Source organism: Limanda limanda, chromosome 2 (assembly GCF_963576545.1).
Source record: "Limanda limanda chromosome 2, fLimLim1.1, whole genome shotgun sequence".
In the NCBI taxonomy this organism is placed as follows: domain Eukaryota; kingdom Metazoa; phylum Chordata; class Actinopteri; order Pleuronectiformes; family Pleuronectidae; genus Limanda; species Limanda limanda.
Genome location: NC_083637.1, coordinates 11,227,387 through 11,240,173, shown reverse-complemented (window position 1 = coordinate 11,240,173; position 12,787 = coordinate 11,227,387). Strand labels below are relative to the sequence as shown.

The window sequence follows — 12,787 nt, the reverse complement described above, 5'->3', positions numbered from 1 at the left end:
TGAAATGAAAACAAAAGAAAACAATCTAGATATCTGAAAAACAACCACGTTGAAAAGAACACAAACAGTGCTTTTCTGTTGCTGAATTATAATAGAAGCCTGGGGCTGAACACTTCAATGATTTTGGAACTCTTTTGTGTCAAGACGACAGCACAGAGGTAGATTTCCCAGCGGCTGAGGTCTGAACAGGACCACTCCACATTACCTGGCTTCAATCAAATATATTGTTTCTGACCACTTAGGTTTGAGTGGTCCCTAATAACGTAAATGGGCCATTTTAACCAATCAAGAGGCAATGTTCTCTGATTTTCAGGTTGATATACAGGAAATGTTACAGGGTCCTACACTGGTACAATGCACTTTACCAGATTGCAGTCATTCACCAAAATTGAAAAAACCTCTGACTACACCTCTCAGCCACTGCTATTTGTGCACCTCGGTGTCTGATCGGGTATTGTCTGTCTGGAAGTCTGGAGTGGAGGTCACACTGTATGATCCCGGTGTAAATAATAGAGTGGATAAAATAGCAGATAAAACACATCTGCTCTCTAAATGAGGGCGATAAGGCAGAGGGATGGCAGATGCAGAGATAAAGCATCACCTCCTTAATCACAGTGCTATTGTCTGAAAAGAGTAAAGGTGCGATTGAGGAAAAGTGTGATAAGAATATGAATGGTCTGATTAAGTGTATGCTTGTAAAGAGGGTCAGAATGTCAATAAGGTCTTTTGGAGTTAAATCTACCAGCAGACAGTCTGAAAAAATATGTGCTCATATAGACAGTTTGTGAATAAAAATATATTATTTATAAATTGTCGAAAAAGCAGAAGCAAAAATTTCTTTCATTAATTTTCATCAGTTTTACAAGATTAATGACCTGTTTTGAGCCAGTGTGGCTGCTGTAACTCTGCTGAATCTACTGCTCACTCAAATTGGGGAATTCATTTGGTTTGAGTTCATATTTTAAAAGTACCTCAAGTCATGTTTTAGGCAATGTAAAAAAATAAATATGTTTATCTAACTAATTCAAATTCTACATCTTCTTCCATGAGTCCAGAAGTTAAGTGGAGACAGATGAATGTGAAAACAGTCTTCGAGTGTCAAACCAGCCACATAAATCATTCTGCCCTGTGAAGGTCAAACATCCAAGTCGAGCAGCAGAAAGTAAAACACATTTCTGAGGGGAGTAGTCTTTAAATTATGGTATACATTATATATATATCTTTACACTGAAGGAATTTTATTTCCTATACTTCTGTTCTTTATGGATGATTATGACATCTGTTAAACTGCTTGGAAGTGGGTGTTACTATATACACAGGTTTCTGTTGTGACTTGTAACAGAGGTGTCTAGATCAAAACACACCAGTGTCAAAAGTGTGGGAGATGATTTATAAGTAACTGCAAGCATCACGAATAACACTCTCCACTTTCAAGGTATCCTAGTAACTATAAGAGATATGTCAAAACCACGTGTTCCTTACGGAATCTTCATGATCTTATCTACATATTGGTAGCTGCAGCTTTGTTTGTAACAGTAACTGAGTAAAGATCACCTCCCTAAAATACTTAATTATTCACAGAATCTGCATCAATATCCATTTCCACACCAAATGTCACCTGTTCATACATATTAGCCCTTATTACATACCTGTAAAAAACATATTTATTGAGAAATTCCCCAAAATCACAAAATATTCATCCCAGTGACTGTATATAAAGATTAACAACATGACAGTGTGTGAAGTCAAAGTGTCTTGATCGCCACCCGGTGGCTGCAGTGAATCTCGCCTCATCTAAGTTCGTGGATGGGATATGAGCCAAAGTAAATTTACAAAAGATGTTTTCTGTCATTTCAGGCTGTTGTTATCGCACTGATGTATGTTTCAGTGATAATGTTTCTGATAAGTTTAGTTTAAACTGTTTATTCGATGGTATGAAAACGTTGTGAAACGTCATGATTGACAGGTGAGGATCTTAATAGTGTGGCTCCACCCACCGATCGCTACGGCGCAGACGCTGGCTCCAAATGTGCAAAATGGCAAAGCTTGGGTTTGGCATATTTTGGCTTTGTTTATCGGTAGCGGAAGGAAGTAGAAACACAACATCCATCTTTATATGCAGTCTAAGGATCCGCCCCCTTAATCGGATTCGCTTCAAAAGTGAATAGGTTCGTCCTTGGTCCATACCTCACAATAAAATCGATTCATTAGTTTTTGCATTATCCTGCTAAAAGACAGGAAAATAGACAAACGGACAAATAGCAATGACACCATAACCTCCTTGGTAAGGGTAACAAAGAGAAACCTGCAATACAGAAATAATTGGGATTTGAATTGGAGACGTGCAGAACCTACTGCAGTTTGGTCATTTTTTTTTAACTTTAAGTACAAACTTTAGTTTAGAGTAGAATACATTTCCCAGAGAGCAAAGACCTGTCATGTGGGGGCACCTTTATTTCATGGTGCGTTATAGTGCCTCTTCAATTTAATCACAGAGGGCTTTGTGTGTGGGGTCAATAAAACCTGCGTGAGAGGACTGAGGAACAAACCTTCCCTCCACAACACAAGCTCAGTCATCAATGTGATCCTGAACACACAGAACCAAACAGTGACACCTGATGTCAAAACGTCAACTATAAGACACACACACAAAACCAGTGTATCTTTACTGAGGTACGGACAGAAATCAGCCGGCTCTGTGTTTGCAGAGTTAGATTAAAACATGGCTGTGGACACGAAAGTGATCAGACAGAAGGGAGAGCCTTCTGAGAGGAAGCAAACATAACCACCCACCATCCGCCGCCGCTGCTGCATTCACAACTCACAACTTTGCAGCACTAACTGAATCATTAAAAACACGGAGTTAGCATCACTGCAGAGCTGACTGACGGAATCAGCTAAACGAAGAGGCACCGTGGTGAAAGACAACGCTTAAAGAGGATTATAGGAGAGGTGCTTAACAACCGAGCTGGATTCACGCGACACATGCCTGTTAATAAACAAACATAGTACAAGGTATAGTCATGGCTTGGAGCCTGCTGAGAGCTCAGGAGCTGCAATGTACAGATAAGACTTTTAATACATATTCTATAATTGTCTTCTAAATTTAGCTATGATTGAAATGATCAGTGTGCAGAGCTAATCATCTTTTATCCAAACAGGAAGTCGGGTTAGAGATGCTGAGAGGGGACGTGTGGAGAAGACGAGCATGTCAACGGATTCATCTGTTTGACTGGCGAACTGATAGCAAAGCGTGTCTGGTCCATGGATCAATAATGACTCAGCGATTGTTTCTATGTGTGTATGTGTGTGGTACTGCATGTGAAGCACGAGATTGTTTCTATGTGTGTATGTGTGTGGTACTGCATGTGAAGCATGAGTCCTTGAATTCTTTGTGATACTTCAGGTGCACCACAACAAACATGTCTCCTCCAGCTATTAAAATGTAACTTCAGCCCTGAGTTTTGGCTGAAGTGTCTGTCCCTGGAAAATAAAAAATGCTTTTAGAACACAAGGCTGGGACAAACGTAAACACAAACAAATGAAATACCAATTTCCTTGCATTAGCCAAGTTATCTAGGTTGTGTAGCTCTGAATGATGACTCCATGGTCGTCTCGAGCCACAAGAACCATCGGAATTGGTAGTTGTCTCAGCCAGTGGTTCAAATGGTGTGTGTGTGTGTATGTGTGTTGGCGAGAGAGAGAGGGGGACAATGTTGACAATGTCATGGGGACCACCCACCTTTCATCAAAGAGTGTTAATGTTTTCCAACAATTATAAATGTCCTGATGTACAGACGTTGCAAACAGTTCTTCAAAAGCGTCGGGCCTGCAAGGTCCCAGAGGGTTTGAAACACTGAGCTGCGTTATGAGCCATGTTCAACACATAAATGACAATTCTTTATAATTTGGGAACTAAATGTGATATTAAAACCATATTAATGTGTTTCATTACAGCCACATTATTTAGATTACAGCTCAAAACCTCATTAAAGTGTGCAGCATCACTTTCATCTGCATCTTTAAATTTTTGTGCCTATTTCTTGTGTTAAATTGAGCAATGAAGAAATCATCCGAAGCTGTGTGTGTGTGTGTGTGTGGATACATTTGTGTGTATGTGTGTTTTATATGAAAAGGGGTTGCCAGGGAGAACAGGCCATTTGAGAAATGATCGGTCTTGACAAACATTAGTGGAGCCTGAGGGAAGGGACTCTCTGATCTACTTAGGAGAGCTCACCCTGAGACTGGTGATCCACCATCACCCTGTGTCCTTGTCCTAACCTGTCCTCATTCTATTACAGTATATACTGGACTGGACTTTAATTGCAGTTATATGCATGATTTCCATAATATGTCTCATCTATTCAGAATGAGGCTCTTCATTAGTTAAAATGCAAAACTGGAAAATCGGAAATGCTCTTGAAATTTGATTAGTTTTAAAACGTTGGAGGGAGATATGAAACTAGGAGACGTCACGTTCTACATCTAACGGAGTGAAGGAGAATATGTAACTTTTTCTGTTTTCTGGAAAACTTCTCGCACAACGCACAGCATGACGTCAGACCTTAGTTACTCAAGACATGATGGAAAAAAGTCAAATATCAAAACAGAGCAAGTTTGTTTAAAAAAAGTGGTTGTTAGGGTTAGGGTTAGGTAAGTGTTTGCTGCCCCGAGATGTTGTGGAGCCATAGTATCATCCCACACAGTTATTACCAATTTGATCTTGTTCTGCACCAGTGAAAGAATGTTCAAAATATCATGAGAGGACTGAGCGATGGTGTATATGTGTGTATGTGTGTGGAAGAGACGATGTTGTTATTTCTTGGACTTTAAAAGATCAGAAATAATTAACCCTTAATATAGGAAGAACCTTGAAATGACTTAACATTAGTTTAAGCATAAGTTAGATATGCTAACTGTGAATGTAATGAGGTAACGGCTCGCTGGAGATTTATTTTTAACTTCTGGCTGTTCTCAATCGCACAGACAGGAAACCAGCGATGTGATGTAACCTGAATGCTCCATCCATCCATTATCTATATCGGTCAGTCGTTCGTAGGCAAGACATCGAGACACAAACAAGCATCACACCTCACAACTCGTTGCTTATTTGCTTTTTAGGGAGCCTATTGTTACATCTGGCCAAGGACTGCAGATGGAAACTAACCTTCTGGCTAAATCTGGCATATTTACAGAAATGTCTATTAATATGCACTGTCCCTGTCAAAAATAAACAAACAAACAAACCTACGCACAATTCTTAAGTTCCTCTAACTTGCATGTGTTTGGACTGTGGGAGAAAAGACGATGTGTCCGGAAGAAACTCACGCCAGGACGGGAAGGACATGCAAACTCCACAGAGAAAGGACCTTTGTCAGATGGTTCAATCCCAGAACCTCTTTGCTGTGAGGTGACAGTGCCAACCACTCTTCCACTGTGCCGCCAATGTGGAGTCTGGCAGTGACACAAAGATTTACCGGTACGATTTCACAGATGCTTACCTATTCATGTCCTCGTGAATGTACAGAGAGAGCAGCTGTCTGGGGACGCTAAAGGACAACGTGCACTCCTCCATTTGTTCCCGCACCAGCATCCACTTGCTGTCCATTGTTTGAAATCTGTACACTTTGCATACCGGGTTCTTGAACACTGGGGGAGGGAGACAAAGGGGAGGAAGAAAGATGCAGTGAATCATCGGACAGAGAATGAAAAAAAAACACATCACGTTCTCTTTTATTTTTCAATTTCACAAAAGGGAGAAACGAGATCTAAAACAGCACTGACGGCTGGCTACCTCAAGGACGTCAACGACTGACTGTCTTCAAGAGTCACAGGAGGTATGAAGCCCAAATTAAATTCTATAATCAATAACTGTGTCTGCCACAGATAAGGTGCTGCTCATCTTCTCTCTCTCTCTCTCTCTCTCTCTCTTTCAACTCCGGTGGGCAACGCAACTGACAGGCAGACTGAAATACACAAGCCCTGTCCTGTTAATATTTGCCTTATTATTTCCTCTATTTCCATTTTAATTGCTTGTTTATTGTACAACAGCGAGGCACAGAAAGTTGTATCATTTTGAAACTTTGCTAACCCCCACCACCCAACTCTTCTCTTAGACCCAATTCAAATTCAGCCCCATCTTCCTCATTTTTGCAGAGAGTGGCTAATAGCAGCAATCGAAGGCTGGAAATGAAAAACAGCTCTAATGCTCTTATCTGCATGCTGGCAGCAGAGGGCAAGAAAGCTGTGCGGCTTGAACACTGTTTATTCCTCCGCTCTCGTGTGCAGAGCCGTAGTCAGAAAGGAAGTCACTCAATAAGTCGGAGCTGAAGCACCCTGCAGCTGAAACACTGACAATCCAGCTCTGGGCGTTCAAACAAGCATGGTACCAATAAAAAGCTTTTTCCTTCTTCTGCTCCTTGGAACAGCACAGAGAATTCTCCCTTCACCAAAAGCCTTTCTACTGCACCGCTCCCTGGTCTGGCCCCATATTGTCCTTTTATTCATGTCACACGATGAAGCGTTTGACTCATTAATCTCGGTGACGCTACGTCATTTGTCCTCGAGTGTTTCAGGTCAGCGATGTCCGCCAACGCAGATGGAGGTGCCCTACGATCTAAATTCACAATAGTAAGAGGATATTACATTGAATGCAGTATCGTGAAGTGTGTTGGCAGGTTGGTTTTAACAACTGCTTCCACTCTGTGCACTCGTTTTACAGGGAATTTTCTGGGCCACCACTTGAGCACAAAACGATAAAGTGGTTAATTAAAAATGTGCCAAAACAACGAAATAACAAAGTGTTTTGCATTGATTTGCAATGTGCAAAAGATTTCACTTATATGAGTTATATTATTGCATGCTTGCAGCTTGTCATCAGCTATAAATCCTAGGAAATATAACAATAAACGGTTTCTCACAATAAGATTTTATGTGTATCCACAGCCTGATATACAGTAAATCATACCTCAATAACTTGGACCTTCATTTTTTGTCAAAAAATACTAATAAAGTGACTTGGAAACAACACATTATTACCATGAACATTACCGCTGTAGTTAATGTCGAGTCGACTGTTTAGCTACAGGAAAATACTACACGTTTATTAATGGGTTAGGGTTCAATTTTTATCCTCAGAAAGAATTAAGCTTAGTGCCAAACACTGGAAAATGGACTGAATTAGGAAATTGATCAATAACCAAGAAAAATATAGTACAGTGCTGTCCTTATTTTTAAGTATCCACTTAACCACCATGACCACCTTAGTAACGTTTGCCTTGAAGCTTTATTTTGAGCATCTAAATTCAATTCTAATCCTCTACACGTCACCACTGTTTCTAACTTTATTTACTTCTGCTTATTCAGACAGAGAGTCGACTTCCTCTGAAGGACGATAACACTGAGCCTCATAAGCTGAAGTGAGGCTCGTTGTTTTTCAAACGACGCTCCAGTTGATGATGAAATTAATGATAATTAAGGTTGAGGAATAATGACCTCTGGAAAAGATCTAAATTACATCTAAATGAAATGGGATACGCAGACATTGTTGTCATGGGGATTAGAGCGAGGTGCAATGGATGGCACAAATCAACGTGGAGCAGGGGACACATGGAGAGGAGGGGGGGTAAAAGCACAGCTTTAATCTGAAGAGCGACAGTTGCCGAGTTCCACCTCCGTCAGAGAAGTGGATTAACCCCTGAACCCCCCCCCCTGCCACCAAAGTAATCTGACCACCAATCAGACGCTTCGGTTTCCCTTCCTGACACCTCTTAAGAAAATGACTTCCCGAGACGTACTGTGCGTGGGCTCCCCTGCCACCCCCCCCCCCCCATCTCCCTGCTCACTGCATGCTCATTTTGAAAGGTAATAAAAGCGGACGACTAAATTACATTATTCAATCTGGCGGGGTCTGCTGGGAGGGCTTTGTTTTGACGGGCGGCAGATGTGCACCTGCAAACATGGCAGCAGCTCACGAGCTAATCACAGAAGAAACAGTAAGCGACGACGACAAAATGACAACAGGCGTAGGGGGTTGCTGGGGGGTGGGGGGGATGGGGGGATGGGGTACTGGATAAAAGAGAAAAATGGATGTGTGGAACAAATTAATGCACAGGATTGAAAAAAAGGACTTTCACAAGTCTCCTGTGAACAAGGGCTGTGAAGTTGGAACACAGCGGGAGTCGTGACCTTTTCAAGTCTTTTCCCGTTTGTGCCTACATGTCTTTCATTTTCTCTCCACAATTCTATCGTTCTCTACAGGGGAGAAGGCCACATGTCTGTGCTGCCACAAAATTACTCTCCTGCGGCTTGAATGGCATCTTCTGCTTTTCAGTGAGTTCAGCTCGTCCACAAAGAACCAAGTGGGTAAGAGTATTGAAATTATTATTATTATTGCCAATCCCCCCCCCCTGCAAATATTTGTGTTCATTGTTATATTATTCAGCGATGAAAGGTGATATTAGAGTGAATCATACCTGGTCCTGTAAGTGGGTTATTTTCTCTGTCGACGCAGGCATGGGACGCAGAATCACAAACCAAGGGACACTGGAGAGGAAAAGCACAAAAGGAGAAACACAGGGAGAGAATATTACTCAAACTCAAGCAGGAGCACTGAAGTATTTTCCTGAGGAGCTTACTTGGTTTCGTGTTGATTAGTATGTATGAGGTACATGTCCATACCCATATGCAATTGCATCCTGACATCGTATCACATGTGACAGACTCTCGAGTTTCGTTGGGTTAGAAAATCCCTCATTAGCCTTGTGTGTTAAAGCAAAGCGGAGCCGGAGTCAGCAGCTCCCGTAGGTATCGAGTTAAATTTAGCTGGATTGATCCGAGCTGTGTGACAAACTTCAGCGGTCCAGATTTGTATTCTTGTATGAAATATTTTACACCCTCTCGCATTTTTACAATATAACAGAATTTTCAAACAGAACCACAGAATATAATGCCTGAATATTGTCATTGGTTTGATTTGGGTTTGACTTACTACAATGATGTTATTTCAGATATATAACTAGTAGTTTCTGTCTAAACTGAATGCACATTGCAATGAGTCCATTCAAAGACCCTTATAACCATAGGAGCAGCTCTGTGCTGTTGCAGCGTTCAAAGAATTTCAGCTTTCACCGCAATCAGTGTTGTCACAGCAGGTGACAGCTGGAGGAAAAACGTCTGCTGTGACTTCACTGATTGGTTGGTGGGTTGGTAATTTATAACCATAGCTGCCATTTCACTCCTTCTACATTCACCATCCTGCAACTTCCTCTGCTGAAGGTTAGTCCCAATTACTACGCATTGGCATTCGGTTAATGACAGTAAGCTTCAAAACAAAAAAGATGATAAAACAATCAAAATTAATCAGTAGCTTAATTATCCAAAACCCATTTCCCCTTTGTTCAATGAGACATATAATGCTCATATTCAGGATTCAGATTTTTAATTTGAGCTATTACTTGAAAAGGTTTAAATGCTTTATTGTTTACAAAACGCATCGCTGTCTTCATCCTGTCCACTGCTGCCGCTCCTCTGTCTGAAACACTTGCTTTTAGTTCTGTCTCTTTAAAAAACTGTCACCAGCCGATTTCATCAGCAGTAGCCGGCTAAGGAAGATAATATTAGCTTCAGTTTGACTTTTTAATGCTTCCAGCAGGCTCCTTTTCAAAATGAGAAGGTTTTAATTATACACTAGCTGGCTGCGAACATGATGCTGCATCAAAAAAAAAAATCAGGCTAAAGCCGCATATTAGAAGACACAGTAATAAAGAAACAGCATCATTCTTGTAATGTGTCCTTTCAGTCAAGTGAGTGTCCCCAGAAATGATTTTAATAACTGCTTGAAACACTAATGCTGAATAAAACAGACGTCCAAGCAACAGCATAACTCACACACAGAGTCAAAATAAAATGTGACCATTAAACAGAACAAACGGACACGGCAGCATCGGGAAAAATTCACGTTAGGTCTGTGATAATGAAGAGTGTGAACAATGAGCCAAGGGCCACAGCTGTGAGAGGAGTCCCATTTTAATTGCAGGCGGTGGACATCATGTGTTCCGTGGATCTTTGGTGACGGAAATATGTAAAGAGATCAGATCAAAGGTGACTGGCGTCTCTTTCTTCTTTCGGCTGACTGTTTTTGCAGGGGTCAGTGGGATATTCATGAGGAGCAGCCACCGGAACAATGACAGCGAATGATGAAACGAGTGCCTCCTATCCCCCCCCCCCCACCCCCCCATCGAACAACACACACACACAAACACACACACGCCCACAGTGCGATCAGACAGCCAGACACACACACGGCGAATGCAAAGTGAACCAGAACTTCCCCACAAGTGTGTCTCGTGTCCCGAGTCGTCAGCCCTCCCCACTATTTGTCATATTCCTTCTCTCTTTCCTCCCCTCATCTTCCACAACAGAGGCACCACACACAAGGGGAAATGTGCTGTGACAACAAACACACACACACACACACACACACACAGATGGACATGCACACATACACACACACACTTAGAAGACAACACATTCATCAAGGCAACATGGGCAGATTGTCAGTGACACTCTGGAGCCTAGCAGGGACCATCCCTGAACCAGCAAGGGGGGGGGAGCAGAACTGAAAGCCAGTCAACCATGTAGAAGCTGTTGGTCAATTATATAAGACAGTGATTCACAAACACACACACACACACACACAACAGCAAATCAACAGTAGGCAGAGTCTGCAAGTCTCCATGATGCCTTGCAGTTGCTGTGGAGAAGAAGAATCAGAACCTTCCCTCCTTTACGGATCTAAAAATCATTAAAGCTCCATCTTTACATTTTAACAACTCTCCCACTGGCTCCACAGCACACATTTGCCTCACAAATGTTTAAACAAACTCGGTCTCCATTAGTATTATACAGGAAGTGGAGAGGAATCAGAGAGTGTACGTACGACTTCATTTCTGGTGTAGCAGCATCCCATTCGGCTCAGCCCTCAGTTTACTGTCGAGCTCTGCAGGAGAACACACGCTCTGTTCCTCTTTCCGCTCACCTGATTATGTGAGTTACTAAAGAGACGAGTCGAGCGGGAAGTATTGTGTGAGATTAGAGCGAGAGGGAGCGGGAGGGCGGAGGCAACCGGTGACAACGTCCAGGAAATATCTCGGTCGAATGAATTACAAACCAAATTCTAACAGGGACAGAGTTAAGTCAGTCAGGGAGGTAATTTGTTCAGACCTGTCTTTGATCCTGTCCACATACGAGAGCGAGAGAATACAAATGTACTCACAGAGACAGATAAGGTGCACACATGCTGTAAATCCTCATTAGGGTTTACTGCAGGTAATTTAATCTCATTGGAGGACTTGAGCAGTGCCTGTCTAATCCCAGCATTAGCACAGGGCTTCGTCTGGTGCCCCTGGTACTCTACCTTCTGTGGTGGAATGTCAGTGGTGATGTGGTCCACATCCACCTCCTCCATCTCCCCCATCTTCAGACGACTCACCACCACTGTCCCTGCTGCACACACACCATCAGATGACCTGGAGGGGAGAGGGAAAGAGAAACATGTGGCGTTAACCTCCTAATCTCGTGAATAAAAAAAACAAGCCTGCTCACTTAAATGATCGTTTCCTCTGGCTACTGCCTCTCAATGGGCCTCGGATAATTTCCAGCCTCGAGCAGGTTGTGAAATTATAAAGCTGAAAATAAAGTGAAAGTGGGACCTACACGCTCAGGCTGCATGCAGATTAAAGCCTTCGCCGACGGGAAGCTGATGGAGGTGACGGAAGGAACATTTCGTGTAACTGTTCAAATAGCCATCTAATAAACCAGCCTCCTGTGGGCCCTGACAGACACAGAATTTATACTCGAGTTTTCATATCAGGAAGCCAGACCAATCACTTTCCAAATCAAGGAGCCATGATTAAGGAGCTGATAGGAAATCTATAGTATTGGCAGCAAGACAGACACTCTCAAATGAAGAAAAATGGTCCCTGGGCAACGGGCGAGCAAGTCTGATCACCTTAACAGACCCATCCCTAATGTGCTCAGTTCCACTGCAGCTGGAGAAAATATTGGATGTTGTATGGCAGCTAATGGTCTGAAGAGAGAGAGGGGGGGGGGGGGGGGGGAGACACTAGGGTTGCAACGGGGCGGAAACTTTGCGGTAAATTTCCAGAAACTTTCCATGGGAAGTTCAGCTCGGGAATTTTGGGAAAAAAAAATACGCAAATTAAACGCTGAGCAATAAAAACATCTTTCAAAACTCTATCCTAAAGATGTATGGAATGCAGCACACGATGCACGTTGAATTCCCAGAATCCTGGACACTACAGCAGGCATAGCCCTGCTGTAGTGTGCAGGACTAGTCAGGTAAGTTTCAATTATATTACTGGGGGAAATATATTAGCATGCTGATTGAGGATTGTTCATCTGTTCATCTAGCCTATTTCCATTTATTCATCCATAAATTGTAAAATATGTTTACAGACGATTCCAATTGTTTGGCTAACTATTTATATCTCTGGCATTGCCTTAGTGTTTGTTTACAAACTTTTTTCTCACCTTATTCTTCAGAACAATGCCACGTGCACTATCTCATGTGTGGAGACATTTCACCCCATCCAATGTAGAAGGAAAGGCTGTGTACATTTGCAAATACTGTGCAAAGACCTATGTTAAGAATGACACAACAATGCAGAAGCATATAGTCAAGTGCCCAAAGTTTCCTCAGGGCTCAAATCAGCCTATGACAAAACAAAATGTTTATATTTATGTCTGTATATGACAAGGTAGATAC

General features: G+C 42.2%; 1 protein-coding gene across 1 annotated transcript in view; it reads right to left on the bottom strand.

The window, feature by feature from the left end:
- inpp4b (inositol polyphosphate-4-phosphatase type II B) overlaps window positions 1-12,787 on the bottom strand; it is a 71,857-nt gene that overhangs the window by 39,663 nt on the left and 19,407 nt on the right. Inside the window, exons 2-4 of the mRNA XM_061089201.1 lie at window positions 11,417-11,528; window positions 8,475-8,544; window positions 5,502-5,649 (exon numbers count right to left, since the gene is read on the bottom strand). Of these exons, the coding sequence (XP_060945184.1) occupies window positions 5,502-5,649; window positions 8,475-8,544; window positions 11,417-11,476 (278 nt within the window). The 5' untranslated portion in view covers window positions 11,477-11,528. The remainder of the gene's footprint in view (window positions 1-5,501; window positions 5,650-8,474; window positions 8,545-11,416; window positions 11,529-12,787) is intronic.